The 12,245-nt window shown below is 38.4% G+C and overlaps 1 protein-coding gene across 18 annotated transcripts in view; it reads left to right on the top strand.

Annotated features, from left to right (window-relative positions):
- DLG2 (discs large MAGUK scaffold protein 2) overlaps positions 1–12,245 on the top strand; it is a 1,324,826-nt gene that overhangs the window by 617,448 nt on the left and 695,133 nt on the right. For 13 of the 18 annotated variants that reach the window (XM_053925682.1, XM_053925677.1, XM_053925676.1 and 10 more), the window contains one exon: positions 6,667–6,720. In XM_053925682.1, the coding sequence (XP_053781657.1) occupies positions 6,667–6,720 (54 nt within the window). Of the gene's footprint in view, positions 1–4,725; positions 4,801–6,666; positions 6,721–12,245 lie in introns of all 18 variants that reach the window. The other 5 variants (XM_053925670.2, XM_053925680.1, XM_053925691.1 and 2 more) reach the window with 1 other exon arrangement.

Raw genomic sequence — 12,245 nt, 5'->3', positions numbered from 1 at the left:
TGGATGTGGGCAAAAGGGGGGAATGGGGCCAGAAAGAGACTTTACTTGGGGTTCTATATGCACAATGCAATGCACACATGATGTTTTGTTGAGTTGTATACAAGAAACCTGTATGGTTCTGTGAACCAATGTCTCCCCAATAAATTCAATTATAAATAATAAATAAATAAATAAATAAATAAAATCTGTACAAAGTTACCCACTTTGGAATCAGACCGACGGGATTGACCACTGGCCCTGCTATTACCAGCTGGATAACCTTGGAAAAGATACTTAACATCTGTGCCTCAGTTTTCTGTAAATTGGGAATATATTATATTTATTATTAAGGAAGTTCAGGTAAGCAGAACTGGACCAAGTTCAAGGCAAACATAAATCTACCATTCTTCCTTCTTATTTTCTGAGCTAAATGGGTCGTAAGCTAGGTAGGTAATCATCCATGCATTTTTGTTAGATGCTAGGGAGAGGGACCAAGGTCTTAGCTTCCTCCAAAATTGCTCCCTTGAGCTATCCTGAAATAGCCATTAGCCTGCAGTTAAGCCTTGTCTAGCCAAGCCTCAGCACTCACTCTGTCCACTCACCCACCCATGTTAGTGCCTCAGTGTCCTCACCTTTCACATGGTGCCCTATGTCACTGCCGGGTAAGTGACAGGCCAGAACCCCTTGGTGCTACTATTGGAGGTGACTCAGAGCTATACAGAATTGATCTACACTGTGTTGAACTACACCCACACAGTTAGTCTTGTGGAGACAGAACATGAAAAGGAGAAAATCCAGGAAAGCAAAGATAACCACAGTGATAAATAAAATAGCCTTACCTCTATAGAGAATCTCTCTTTCACCTTACATGCATTATTTCTCTAGCTAACTTCTTGGGAAATAGGTTAACTGGAAAATAACATTGCCCCATTTTTTCAAGTGGTTTGCAAGAGATTAAGGGACCTAGAAACCCTCTGAGAACTGGGGAATTGAATCTGAGTCAGTATGGTGAGAAATTTCTCTTCAGACTGTGAAAAAGAAACTAACAACTTTCAGGGCATAAAATAACTGCATTTTCATCTTGGTAGCCTGGAAAAAGTCAGGAGCAGGAGCTGTGGGTCTTCCCAGCACAGTTCTGGGGCTCTAAGGACAGGGACTTGAGACCTGGCTGTGGTACTCGGAGATTTGTGACCTTGAGCAACTGGCTACACCACTTTGACCCTTCCCTTCTTTCTTTTCTTTTTTTATTTCTTCTTTTTTTAAAAAAAATGGAAACAATAATAATATTTTCCTTAGAACATTTTGAGAATTAAATGTATTGATGCATCTTCAGTATCACTGTCTCTGAGACATAATAATCATTCAATAAATGCTTAATGTCTTATTATTGTTATTCTTGTTATTATTATTCTGTCTTCAGTTTTAATTCTAAGTAATTGTGAGATCTGGAACAATGCCAATTCGTTTCTCTCTCTCCATTCATATTTGTAAAAGGAAAAGGCAGAATTACCATAAATTTTTTGGACTATAAGACGCACCTAGGTTTTAGAGGAGGAAAATAGGGAAAAAAAAAACCCTGCTCCACCACCACCACCTCCCCCCACACACACCCCCACGCCCACCCCGAGTAGGCCAGGAAGGCTGTGTTCAGACTATAAGATGCACCCCCATTTTCCTCCCAAATTTGGAGGGGGGTGCGTCTTAGAGTCCAAAAAATACAGTAAATGATCATTAAGGTCCCAACCTTCAAGTTCTATGACTCTAGGGTATATTTGTTCTCCATGTTTTGTCTTCTCTCACACAACCATCAATAATATGTCCTTAATCAGACATTTTCCAAAAATTTTCTTTGGAGCTTACTGTGGGTAGTAACCCCAAATTCTATTTTCCTGGTTAGGATCAGGGCACAGTCTGACTATCGCGGTCAATCTAGGCAGCTAAGATTTGCCATGAATTTCTGGGATCTCCAGCTCTCTTAGTGAAATCATGTACATACACAAAATGGGCTCATTTTAAAACTTCCAGTGGCTTCCGTTTCATTTCAAGTCACCATGCCATACTACATATCAAAGTCATAGGGCCTGTCCTTTAAGGCTGAGTAGATAAGCCGAAGATGCTCAGTCCCAAAAGGAACTCACGTTATTCTTGCCATATTTTACCTCCTGTTTAGCTTTGCCTGTTGACAACCACCTGCCTTCTACTTGCATCTTTTAGGTCAGCTGAAATTCCTGCTCAGTTCCTAGCCCCATCAGTATTTTTGGTATAACTGGTCAGTCCTTCCTATATCTAAGTCACTTGACCATGTGGGCTTCTCTCCTTTTCTATTTTGCCTCTTAAAAGTTTAAGCATCAGCCTGAAGTTAGTCGTTTGACGTTTCTACTACCAAGCATACCACTTGTCAGACCTAAGCTTCCCAGAGTGTGTCCTTAGACCAACTGGCTTCTCTACCTCCCCTATCAATACCTTGCTGGCAGAGGCTTCCTCCCTGAAGCTGACCTAGCGGCTACTTGCCCATTTACTTGGAGGCATTTCTCAGGTTTGGCAATTAAAAAATATCGAGAAGTAACCACATTAATCAGAATCAATGAACTCCTTCAAAAATTTGCTTTCATTGTATCTAGCAACAGAAGTTTATTTTTTCCTAGTGTAAGCAAAATTATTGATGCAATATGAAAATATTTGGGTATTCCATGGAACCCAAGGACAGGAAGGTGGTAGAATTCATGAACAACTTGATCTGATAATTCAGATTTTATTAGTAGTCTCTGCTTGCTTCTTGTTTATCTATATTTATTCTTCCCTCTTTCTGTAAAATTGCTTTCTCCAGATGGAAGAGAATGTAAAGTAAAAGACAAGCCATTTACATCTTACAGTTTGTGGTGCCCAAGATAGATTAATTTTCTTACGTCTTAAGACTTAGTTTGCCTAGATGTGCATGAAGTCAAACCTTGAAACTTCTGATTAAAAAGGATATTTTTTTCATATTTGTTACAAATCTTTTTTCAATTAAAGGAAATAAGCACATTGAAGTGGGATACTGGAATCTGCTAAGTTAGCAGTTTGATTTAGGGATTCAATTAAAGAGGATATCTAATATGGAGAAAGATAGTGTGGGGATGGTAGGGCAATGTGAAGTGTGGAGATAAAGCTTAAAAGGAACCATCAGAGTAACTGAATAATTGGTTTTAAGACTCAGAAACTAAACGATTCAAACTAGGCAGGGACTCCCATGATTTCAAAAGTGAGACAAGGAACAGCAGTCAGGCTGAGCCACGGGAAGGTCTGAAGTTGCCAACTGGTGAGAAGAACACACTCTTGAACTGTACTTAGATCTCTACTGCGCTCTGTGTTATCGCCACTTGATGTTTATTCTCTGATGATATGTGCCAACGACTATGTAAAAGAGTCAAGGAAGCTTCTGTAAAAATGATCTGGGGTACACTGTAAGGGTTCTGGAGCAGAGCAATGGGGGACCTTCAGAGAGCCTGGTGTAGTAGCACAGTGGCATAGTGTGTTATTCAGAATAACCCACCACGGCATCTCTTTGCTACTCACACCAGGGAGCTGCCAACGTCACATGCATGTGATGTGTGTGTGTGTTCACATAACTCACACATCCTGTATGTGCATGCATTTTTAGTGAGTTTTATAGATGTAGGTATTAATTGTGGCTTCTGGAACTTTGTATCACTGAGAAGGAATAAAAAGCTTTCCATACAAGGTAGACTCTACTTCAAGATTCACATTCTATATCCTGGAATTATGAAATAATGACTATTTTATAAAAGCTGAATAGTTAAGTAATAATGACTGGTGGAAGAAATAAGATAGTGGGCATTAGAACAGTATAAAACTATAGTCATAGTTTTATTGGTAACTTGAGATTTTTGAGTCTTCTTAGAAATGTTCTCCAAAGCTTACACAGCTTTGTATTTCTTTCTACCCTCATCTATACTTTATAGATACATTTAGTCAATACTTCCTAAGTATTTACTGAGCTCCTTCTGTGTAGCCAAGTGCTGTGAAGAATGCTAGGGAAATATATAATCCTTGTTATTTTCTAAACTTAAAGTCTGAGGGGAAAGAGCAAATTTACATGCATGAAATGGAAAATAGCAGCATAAACATGCAAAAGTGAGGAGTGGCATGTATGGGAAATGGATTTGTGTATAAAGTGTGTTCTTAGACCACATTAATACAATCTATAAGGAAAAAAAATAGCATAGGTTGAAAGCCCCAAATGAAATCAATACATATTTATTGATCATACTATACTAGATAATAAGGTGAAATATAATTAAGGGTATGATACTCAGAAAGTTAGTGAAAGGCACATCACAGTCTGGAGTCCTGGGAACCAACGAGAAAGCATAGGAGAGATGACAGCCAAAGTAAAAACGAACAATAACAACAACAGAACCACTAAGGCATTGCCAGATTGTTTTCAGCATCTAATGTGCAAGACCCTGAGGCATCTCTTGCCTTCATGGTGGCCTTTGCTTTGCCAAGGTCTTGTATGGTACACTAGCTGGAGATCTCCAATCATTGTGAGACTTTTGTGATGGAACCACCTTCAGGGGTGTCCAACCCAAGGCCTGCAGCCCTCACGTGCATGCGGCCCAGGATGGCTATGAATGTGGCCCAACACAAAATCGGAACTTTACTTAGCACATTATGGGATGTTTTTTGTTTTTGTTAGTGTTTGTGTATTTAATGTGTGGCTCAAGACAACTCTTCTTCTTCCAGTGTGGCCCGGAGATGCCGAAAGGTTGGACACCCCTAATAGATCCTGGATCATGGAAAGAAAGAATGGATTTTGAGGTTAGAAAGGCCAGTGTTAAATCTCAAGTCTCATTTTCTCTGAGTCTCATTTTTCTTGTCTATAGCATAGACATAGTGATAATAATGCCTCACCAATGTGTTTCTGTGGAGTCTAATAAGAACATATATGCATATCCTCACACACGGACAAGTAATATGCGTTTAATAAATGGTAACTCACATGATGTAATCAGTTCTCTGTAGTGCAGTTACAGCCATAGACAGTGTTGAGACCTCTAGGGTATGAACAGTTCACAAACCACCCGATGATATATCCTCACAGTAGCCCATCTTTAGAGACACTCATTACTAATAATATTTAACATAGATTCTGAAATTTAAGTTTACAAACATTCAAATGTATCACCTCATTTATTCTTTAAACAAACTTTTCAGGAGGTGATCATTTCTAATCCCATTTTACAAAGAAGAAAAATGAGGCAAAGGAGGTGAAGGCCGCACTTACCCTCAAATCACTACACGAGGAAGCCACTGAGCCCTCAAATCACATAATTAGAAAGTTGATGAAACAAACTTGAACCCAGGTCTTCTAATTCTAAACCTCATGTTTTTCTCCGCACACCGTATGCCTCTTTACAGGCATTGGTATTTTTTTTTTTAATTCCTGTGGAAACTATCTTTCTCCAAAGCTCCCATTACCCACAAGGTACTTGCTGTTAGGCATTAACGAATAAACCAGGAACATCTAGTTAACCCGCTATGTAGATATGTAGACCAGGGTCATGTTCTCAATACCCAGCGTTTTTAGTTAAACCATGGAATTTTGTTTTGTAAAATTGTCTGGATTGCCGTTTGTTTTGTCACGCAATTAGGATGTCCTAGGCACAGACTGACATGAAAGAGCAGACAACTCTGTTAACTCCAGAGGGCACTAATTTGAGTACTTGCCAAAACCACGATGTATGGAACAGCTCACGATTATTCATGATGAGAGTAGTTCTCTATCTAGATGAAATCTGCAGTTCGGGAAGGAGATTAAAGATCCTTCAGGGGGTGAAGGGAAAGTCGCTGTGGAAATTCTAGAAACTAGAAAATAAAGATAGGTCTAGTCAATATTCATGAAGTCAGATTGGTTGATGCAAATACAGATTGCAATCTTTTATTTTTTTAATGACTTGGCTTGTAGCTCTCCTATATCAGTTTTACACAGATTCCTACTCAACTTTAAGGCAAATGACTGAAGTTTATACAATTTTTTTAAAAAAGAAAGTTTAGCATATGCAGTATGATTTTCTGCCATCTTTGACTATCTGAGATGACTTTGACTTTTAATTTTCTATCTAAAGATTTCTAAGGTGTATTATCAGACGTGTATAAATAACAAAGAAAAGATATGATGGCAGCATGTATAGTAGCTAAACATATACATCACTAAGTGAACTCTTCTATATTTTGCATTAAATACAATATACTCTCAAAAGACAGTTTAAAGAGAGGGGTTGTAAATGTTGGTTTAGATTTAATTTTGCCTCTTAGAGTGAGAAACTAAATTTATTTAGTACAGCCACTTTAAGAAAGAAATGTTACCAACGTTACTTCTCACACAATTTATCAGAAATCTTGCATTGCAAGCATAACAAATCCTCATCTCCTGTACTGCCAGATAAAATTTAAGAAAAAATTATTGTAAATTCTATTGCTTACTGATTTCATTACGTGGTAAATGTAGCAAACAAATATTTGGAGGATGTCGGACCTTTGAGCCATTTCGTTTTTTCTCCCAACACCTGACACGGTGCCTATACGGGCCCTCAAGAAACAATGTTGAGCTCTTCGTGACTAAGTTAACAGAGTCTCAGGATACAGTACTTGTTACTTAAAAAAGTTTCTACTTCTCTTTTTCAGGCCAGCCCTGCTCCTATCATCGTCAACACAGATACTTTGGACACGATTCCTTATGTAAGTAGCATTTTTATTGACTTTAAAAATTACATACAACTTAATCAGCTAAATTTAACACGTATTTAGTTTTACTCAATCCAGATAATTTTATGGAATGGTGTGGAGAGTGAGTTTTGTGAGTTTTTTTAATATGCTAAATCTCAGCTTAGTCATGTAAACATTTCCCTCTTTTATTCATTGTTTTGTAAAGCACAAGAGCTTATCTTGAGGGGGAAAAAAAACCATAGCTGATTGTGTTCAAATAATGTTAGTTTCCTAGGTGGTTCACTGAAAAGAGATTGAATTGCATACAGAAGAGATGAACAGACTTCTTTGGATCCCTTAGTAAATGAATACTCAAATCAATTTCTGTTATAGATTCTAAAACATAAGTGTCAACAAATATTTAGTGGATTTTTCTGGACTTCTAACAAGAACTGGAGCAATAGTTTTGTGAGTGTGAAGGCATGTATAATAAAAAGTCTGGTCTTGTAAAGCATGAAACATGATATGATAGGGTCTGTTTGTTTTATCAGTAAAGCCTGAGATTCCATATCTGAAATACAACCACTATGATGGCCAAAGTTCTTGGCAGTTTCGTCTGGTTGGACAAGGGAGATTGGACAGGCAACAGGCCATAGTATGGGTGAGTGGTTGACATTATGGAAACTCAGCAAAGCTTTGTGAGTGGCCCTTAGCTGGTGAGTAGAGAATAGTGATTTGGGAGAATGGAACAGATAGATACACATACATGCATACACAGAGGGTTTGAAGCGAGGGGAAGGGTTGCAGGAATAATGGATGTAAGAACAGATTTCTGAATGTTGGTTAAATGAGTAAAGGACGTGAACCACTTAGAAGAATGCCTGGTACAAAATAAGGGCTTGGTAAATATCAGCTACTTTCAGTCTTAGAGCTCAACCTCAAGTGTCTGCAAGGGCCAAGCAAACAGATCCAGACCCAGATCCAAGAACAAATGAAGCAGTGGGGAAAAGACAGCACAAAGCCTTCCAAAGGGGGCAGCTGCCACTCAGCTCCAGTGGGTTGGTACCAAGGAGAAATGGGGGCCATGTGCTGTCAGACCATCCAATGGTTCAGCAGAGTTTGGAATGTTGAACTTTTATGTAAAAGTCTGCAAGTTTTAAATACAAGCAAATAGTTTTCTAAGGTTCAAACACTGTGCACCAAACAAAGTGTAGTTTCTGGCGCAGAGGCTGCCTTTTGGGAGATGCCTGCCTCAGAGCACCTGGAGGACCTGAACAGGTCCTGCAAGCTGGGACTCAGCCGCAGGGGAGCAGAATGCTAGAGCTGCAGTGCAAGGTGGGGACTTGATTACAGGAGCAAGTGACTAAAACTGGGACACAGGGTCAGGACAAGAATAACAGCAAACTTGATGTAATGCTGAGTCACCTGAACTACTGAACTAGGGCTTCTTGAATTTCTCTGAACAAGAGCTGTTTGGAGTCAGACCGGAAATGGGGTTAAGCTTCCTGGTAAGAATCAAGTGGCCCCAGCTGTGGAAAGTAAAGGACTCTGTTAAAAGGAAGCAAAATGATGCATTAAGGACACAGTGTCTAGTATTCTGTCTCTCACTCTTTCTTCCTTCTTTCACTTATTAAACATTTATATTGGAATTACTGTATACATGACATTGTTCTAAGCTCTAACAAATATTAGCTCATTTAATCCTCATAATAATGCTATGAGATAGATACTGTTAACTTCTCCATTTTGCACATGAGGAAACTGAGTCACAAAGAAGTTAACTAACTTTCTCAAGGTTTCACAGTAAGAGGCAGAGCCAAGAATAAACCTAGGTAGCCTGGCTGTAGAGTTTGGGATCTTAATGCTGGTTATGCTCCTTTCTTCCTTCCCTCCCTTGTTTTCTGCCTTTCCACTCGGGAACAAATTTTGCTTGCTTACTTACCCCTTTGCTACATGTAGTTTTGGGTAGAAAACTACTTGTCACAGAGGCTTCAGTACCCTTGAGGCAGGGATCCATGTCTCAAGGAATCCAATATCTTTACTATAGTAAATCTTTTTTGTATCCATTGGCAAAGCAAATAAGCAATGCTTTGAAGAAGCAGACATGGGGCACAGAAATGTATTTTTATAAGTAGGACTGCTTTCGTGGGGTAGATCTATATTATTTTAAGGCCTTCTACCAAGGTTTTCTTGGCTTACCTGCCAGAGGCCCTCATGTACAAATAATTTACCAGTAGGATTTGAGGATTTTGTACAGACATGCCCAATTTATATCTCAACTAATTAGCTCGTAAGATCAGCCACATGAAATGAGATAACCAAATTGCTCTCATTCTCCTAAATATCAACTTTATACATGACTTTGAGTTCCTCAAAGGCCTCTTCCCTCCCCGTCCTTCAACTGTTTTATATGTAATGCAACCCTCTTTGAGCCTTCTTGAGTTAGAATCTTTAAAGAATTTTGCTGGCCAGCTAGGTATGGTGAAAATGTCTCAGTACTCATGGCCATGTGTTCTTGGGTAACCCATTTAATTTTTCTGGACCTAAATTAATCTATAAGACAGGAATCATATAATACCTACTTCAGAGGTGGTTGGCTATGAAAATAATGAGATTGTGCATGTGAAATGATACTTTGTCAAGTTTCAGTTGCTAAGGATTTATTTATTTATCATTTTATTTGATAAACACTTATGAAGTAACACATGCTAGACCCCAAGAGAATGGTAAATATCAATATCGTCCCCTATATAGGAGAAACATGACTGCATTACCCACTAAAAATGGCAGATTTGGTACACAGACATTCACGTGGAGCTGCTTTGGGTCTTAGCATCAGCCCAACTCGCCCCTTTTTCCTGACCCACAGGGTAACCTTGAACAAATCACTGTTCATTTTGCAGTCTATTTTCTCATTCCCCAGCACTCTATGCTTTGTTTTCCTCTTTTATTTCGCATGTTCTAGTTGTTCACATAATTTCAGCTCTACTTAATGAAAAAATGATTTTAGAGCTCCCCAGAGCATTTCAGTCATGTTGCATAAGAACATTTCCTTCTTTAAAAATATTGCCTAGATGACAGATTTTAACATATATTAAAATCCTCCTCAAAAATAATTTCATTACAAGTAAATGTATTAATTTTGCAAATTACCAAATTTGATTTTGGAAATATATAGCCCTTGTGGAAATGATTCCTTGGCATACATGCCAACAGTAATTGAATAACTAGAGGAAATCAGTGGTAAAAGGAAAATTTTAAATAAGTGTCTAAGAAAGGTACAACATATTTTAAAAGATTTCTGCTTTTTTAGGATGGTAAGTTAAGAATATTAGAGCTTTGAAAGTGCCTGCCATTAACCAAGGAGCCACTGAGTTCCTTACATGTGAATGCTTCAAATAAACTCATTCTTTAAACTCATTCAAATAAACTCATGATGTTATGATATTTTAAGGTTGTGTAGGACCTTATATGTGCCACAGTCAGCCCCTCATGCAAAACAGGAGTCCCCTATAAGATGTTTTCATTATGGGGACTACTATGCAGTGAGACAGTACTACCCATAGCTTGTCATTTTGGGTTATGACATGCAACCACAAAATCAGTGGCAGAGAACAATAAGCATTTACTTCTCTCACCAGTGTTTGCTGGTTGGCCTAGTCTGCTGCTTTAGGCTGTGGATTACCAGGTTGGCTGGTACATCTCTGCTTCACATATTTCAGTTTGGGGCCCAGTATTACTCAGAGCATGCTCTTTCCATTGTGATGGCCGAAACACAAGAGGACAAACCCAGGATGGAAGCATAGTTAAAGCCTCTGCTCACATCACATCCACTAACACCCCACTAACAAAACAAGTCATATCGTCAAGTCATAGTGATGGAAGGAAGGAATATTTGCTAAACCAGAAACTAATTTGCCGTACCAAATCCTTGAATACAAGGGCCAAGAACCTGTGTGTATCCCTTTTTAAGAAAAAAAAAATGAGTACAACAGAAGGAATCTTACACTTCAAAAATATTAGCGGGTCAATGATAATAAACAATGAAAGTTTCAGCGAGGCTTGATCCAACTAATACAGGGAGTGGGTGTCTCCTTTATGAAGGACGTCTAAGGGGAAATAATAATAAATAAGAGAAACATCTAGCAAGTACTGGCAGTACAATGACTTTACTTACTGTGAGACACTGTTGTCTGAAACCTTGTTTCCAGAAGTAGAAATAATAATGGAGACAAGGGAATTTGTTGCAGAGATTCCAGGACTGTGGCTTGGAAAACCTCCTAAGGAAGTGAGGAAGAGAGGAGAGGAGAGGAGAGAAGAGAATAGAAGGAAGAGTTAGTTTACAAAAAATATAAGAGGGTCCTTTCTAGAGGCTACTATGCTAAGTGAAATAGTGAGAGAGAGATAAGTACTATATGACTTAACTTATATGTGGAATCTGAATAATAAAATCAGTGAACAAACAAAATAGAAATGGAATCATAGATACAGAGAGCTGACTGACAGTTGACAGAGGGGAGGGCAGTTGGAAGACTGGGTGGAAGAGGTGAAGGGATTGAGAAGTTCAAACTAGTAGTCACAGAAGAGTCATGGGGATGTGAAGTACAGCATAGAGAACATAGTCAATAATATTCTAGTGACTATGTGTGGTCCCAGGTGGGTTCTCGATGTATCAGGAGGAAGAGTTTGTAAAGTATACGATTGTCTAACTTTACGCTATACACCTGAAACTACTATAAAAGAATATTGAGCGCAAACTGTAATTGAAAAATAAAATTTAAATTAATACAAATCAGAGTGTCCTTGGTAGTATCACCCATTGCATTTGCCAAGAAGACCATTTATGTAAAAGTTATTTGAAAACAATCTAATATCTTTGTAATATTATGAGAGATTTTATGTAGCAAGTTTTAAATGTTAAAGGCGATTGGATGCAGCTGTTAAAGGCTGACTATGTGAGTGAAGGTTGGTGAGAAGAGAGGGAGATGAGAGGAAATAAAGGATGATGTGGATTCAAGGACATAGAGAAGCACCGAGGTTCATTTGGGAAGCAAAGAATGGGCCTGAAACTAAGAGATGTTGTTAAGCAGGATATAAATGGCATTTCTGATGGATTCCAGCAACAGGAGGCTGAGAGTGAGTTCTCTGAGGAGAAGGTTGCTGTATTACAGAAGTGGGATGACCAAGCACTTGGTCATTGAGGTAGACAGTTAGGCATTAATTTCTCTGAGTTACTTTGTGCAATAACAGACCCCTGTGATTTAGGTTACTATTCACTTTTAATTGGCTAGTTTTCCAGAATGATTCATGAAGGTAAAGAAAACAGAATTATGTTTGTTTCTTTGAACCTTCCTGGCAGTGATTAATAATGGCAAGGTATTTTGGAAGAATTTGCTGAATTTACTACATTTATCCTTCACCCAAGAAGTTTGTTTCTTTTTGTAGTTTTTCCCATGAACACTATTAAAACTATATTGTTCATGTTTTTATCTGTTGGGAATGGTGTATAAGCCAGAAATGAAAAACCCTTACCTTCCAGAAAACAGCTTAATTTTGGC

This window comes from Desmodus rotundus, chromosome 5 (genome assembly GCF_022682495.2).
Source record: "Desmodus rotundus isolate HL8 chromosome 5, HLdesRot8A.1, whole genome shotgun sequence".
Taxonomy (NCBI): Eukaryota; Metazoa; Chordata; class Mammalia; order Chiroptera; family Phyllostomidae; genus Desmodus; species Desmodus rotundus.
The sequence above is the reverse complement of the archived record's forward strand: the minus strand, read 5'-3'. Positions and strand labels throughout refer to the sequence as shown.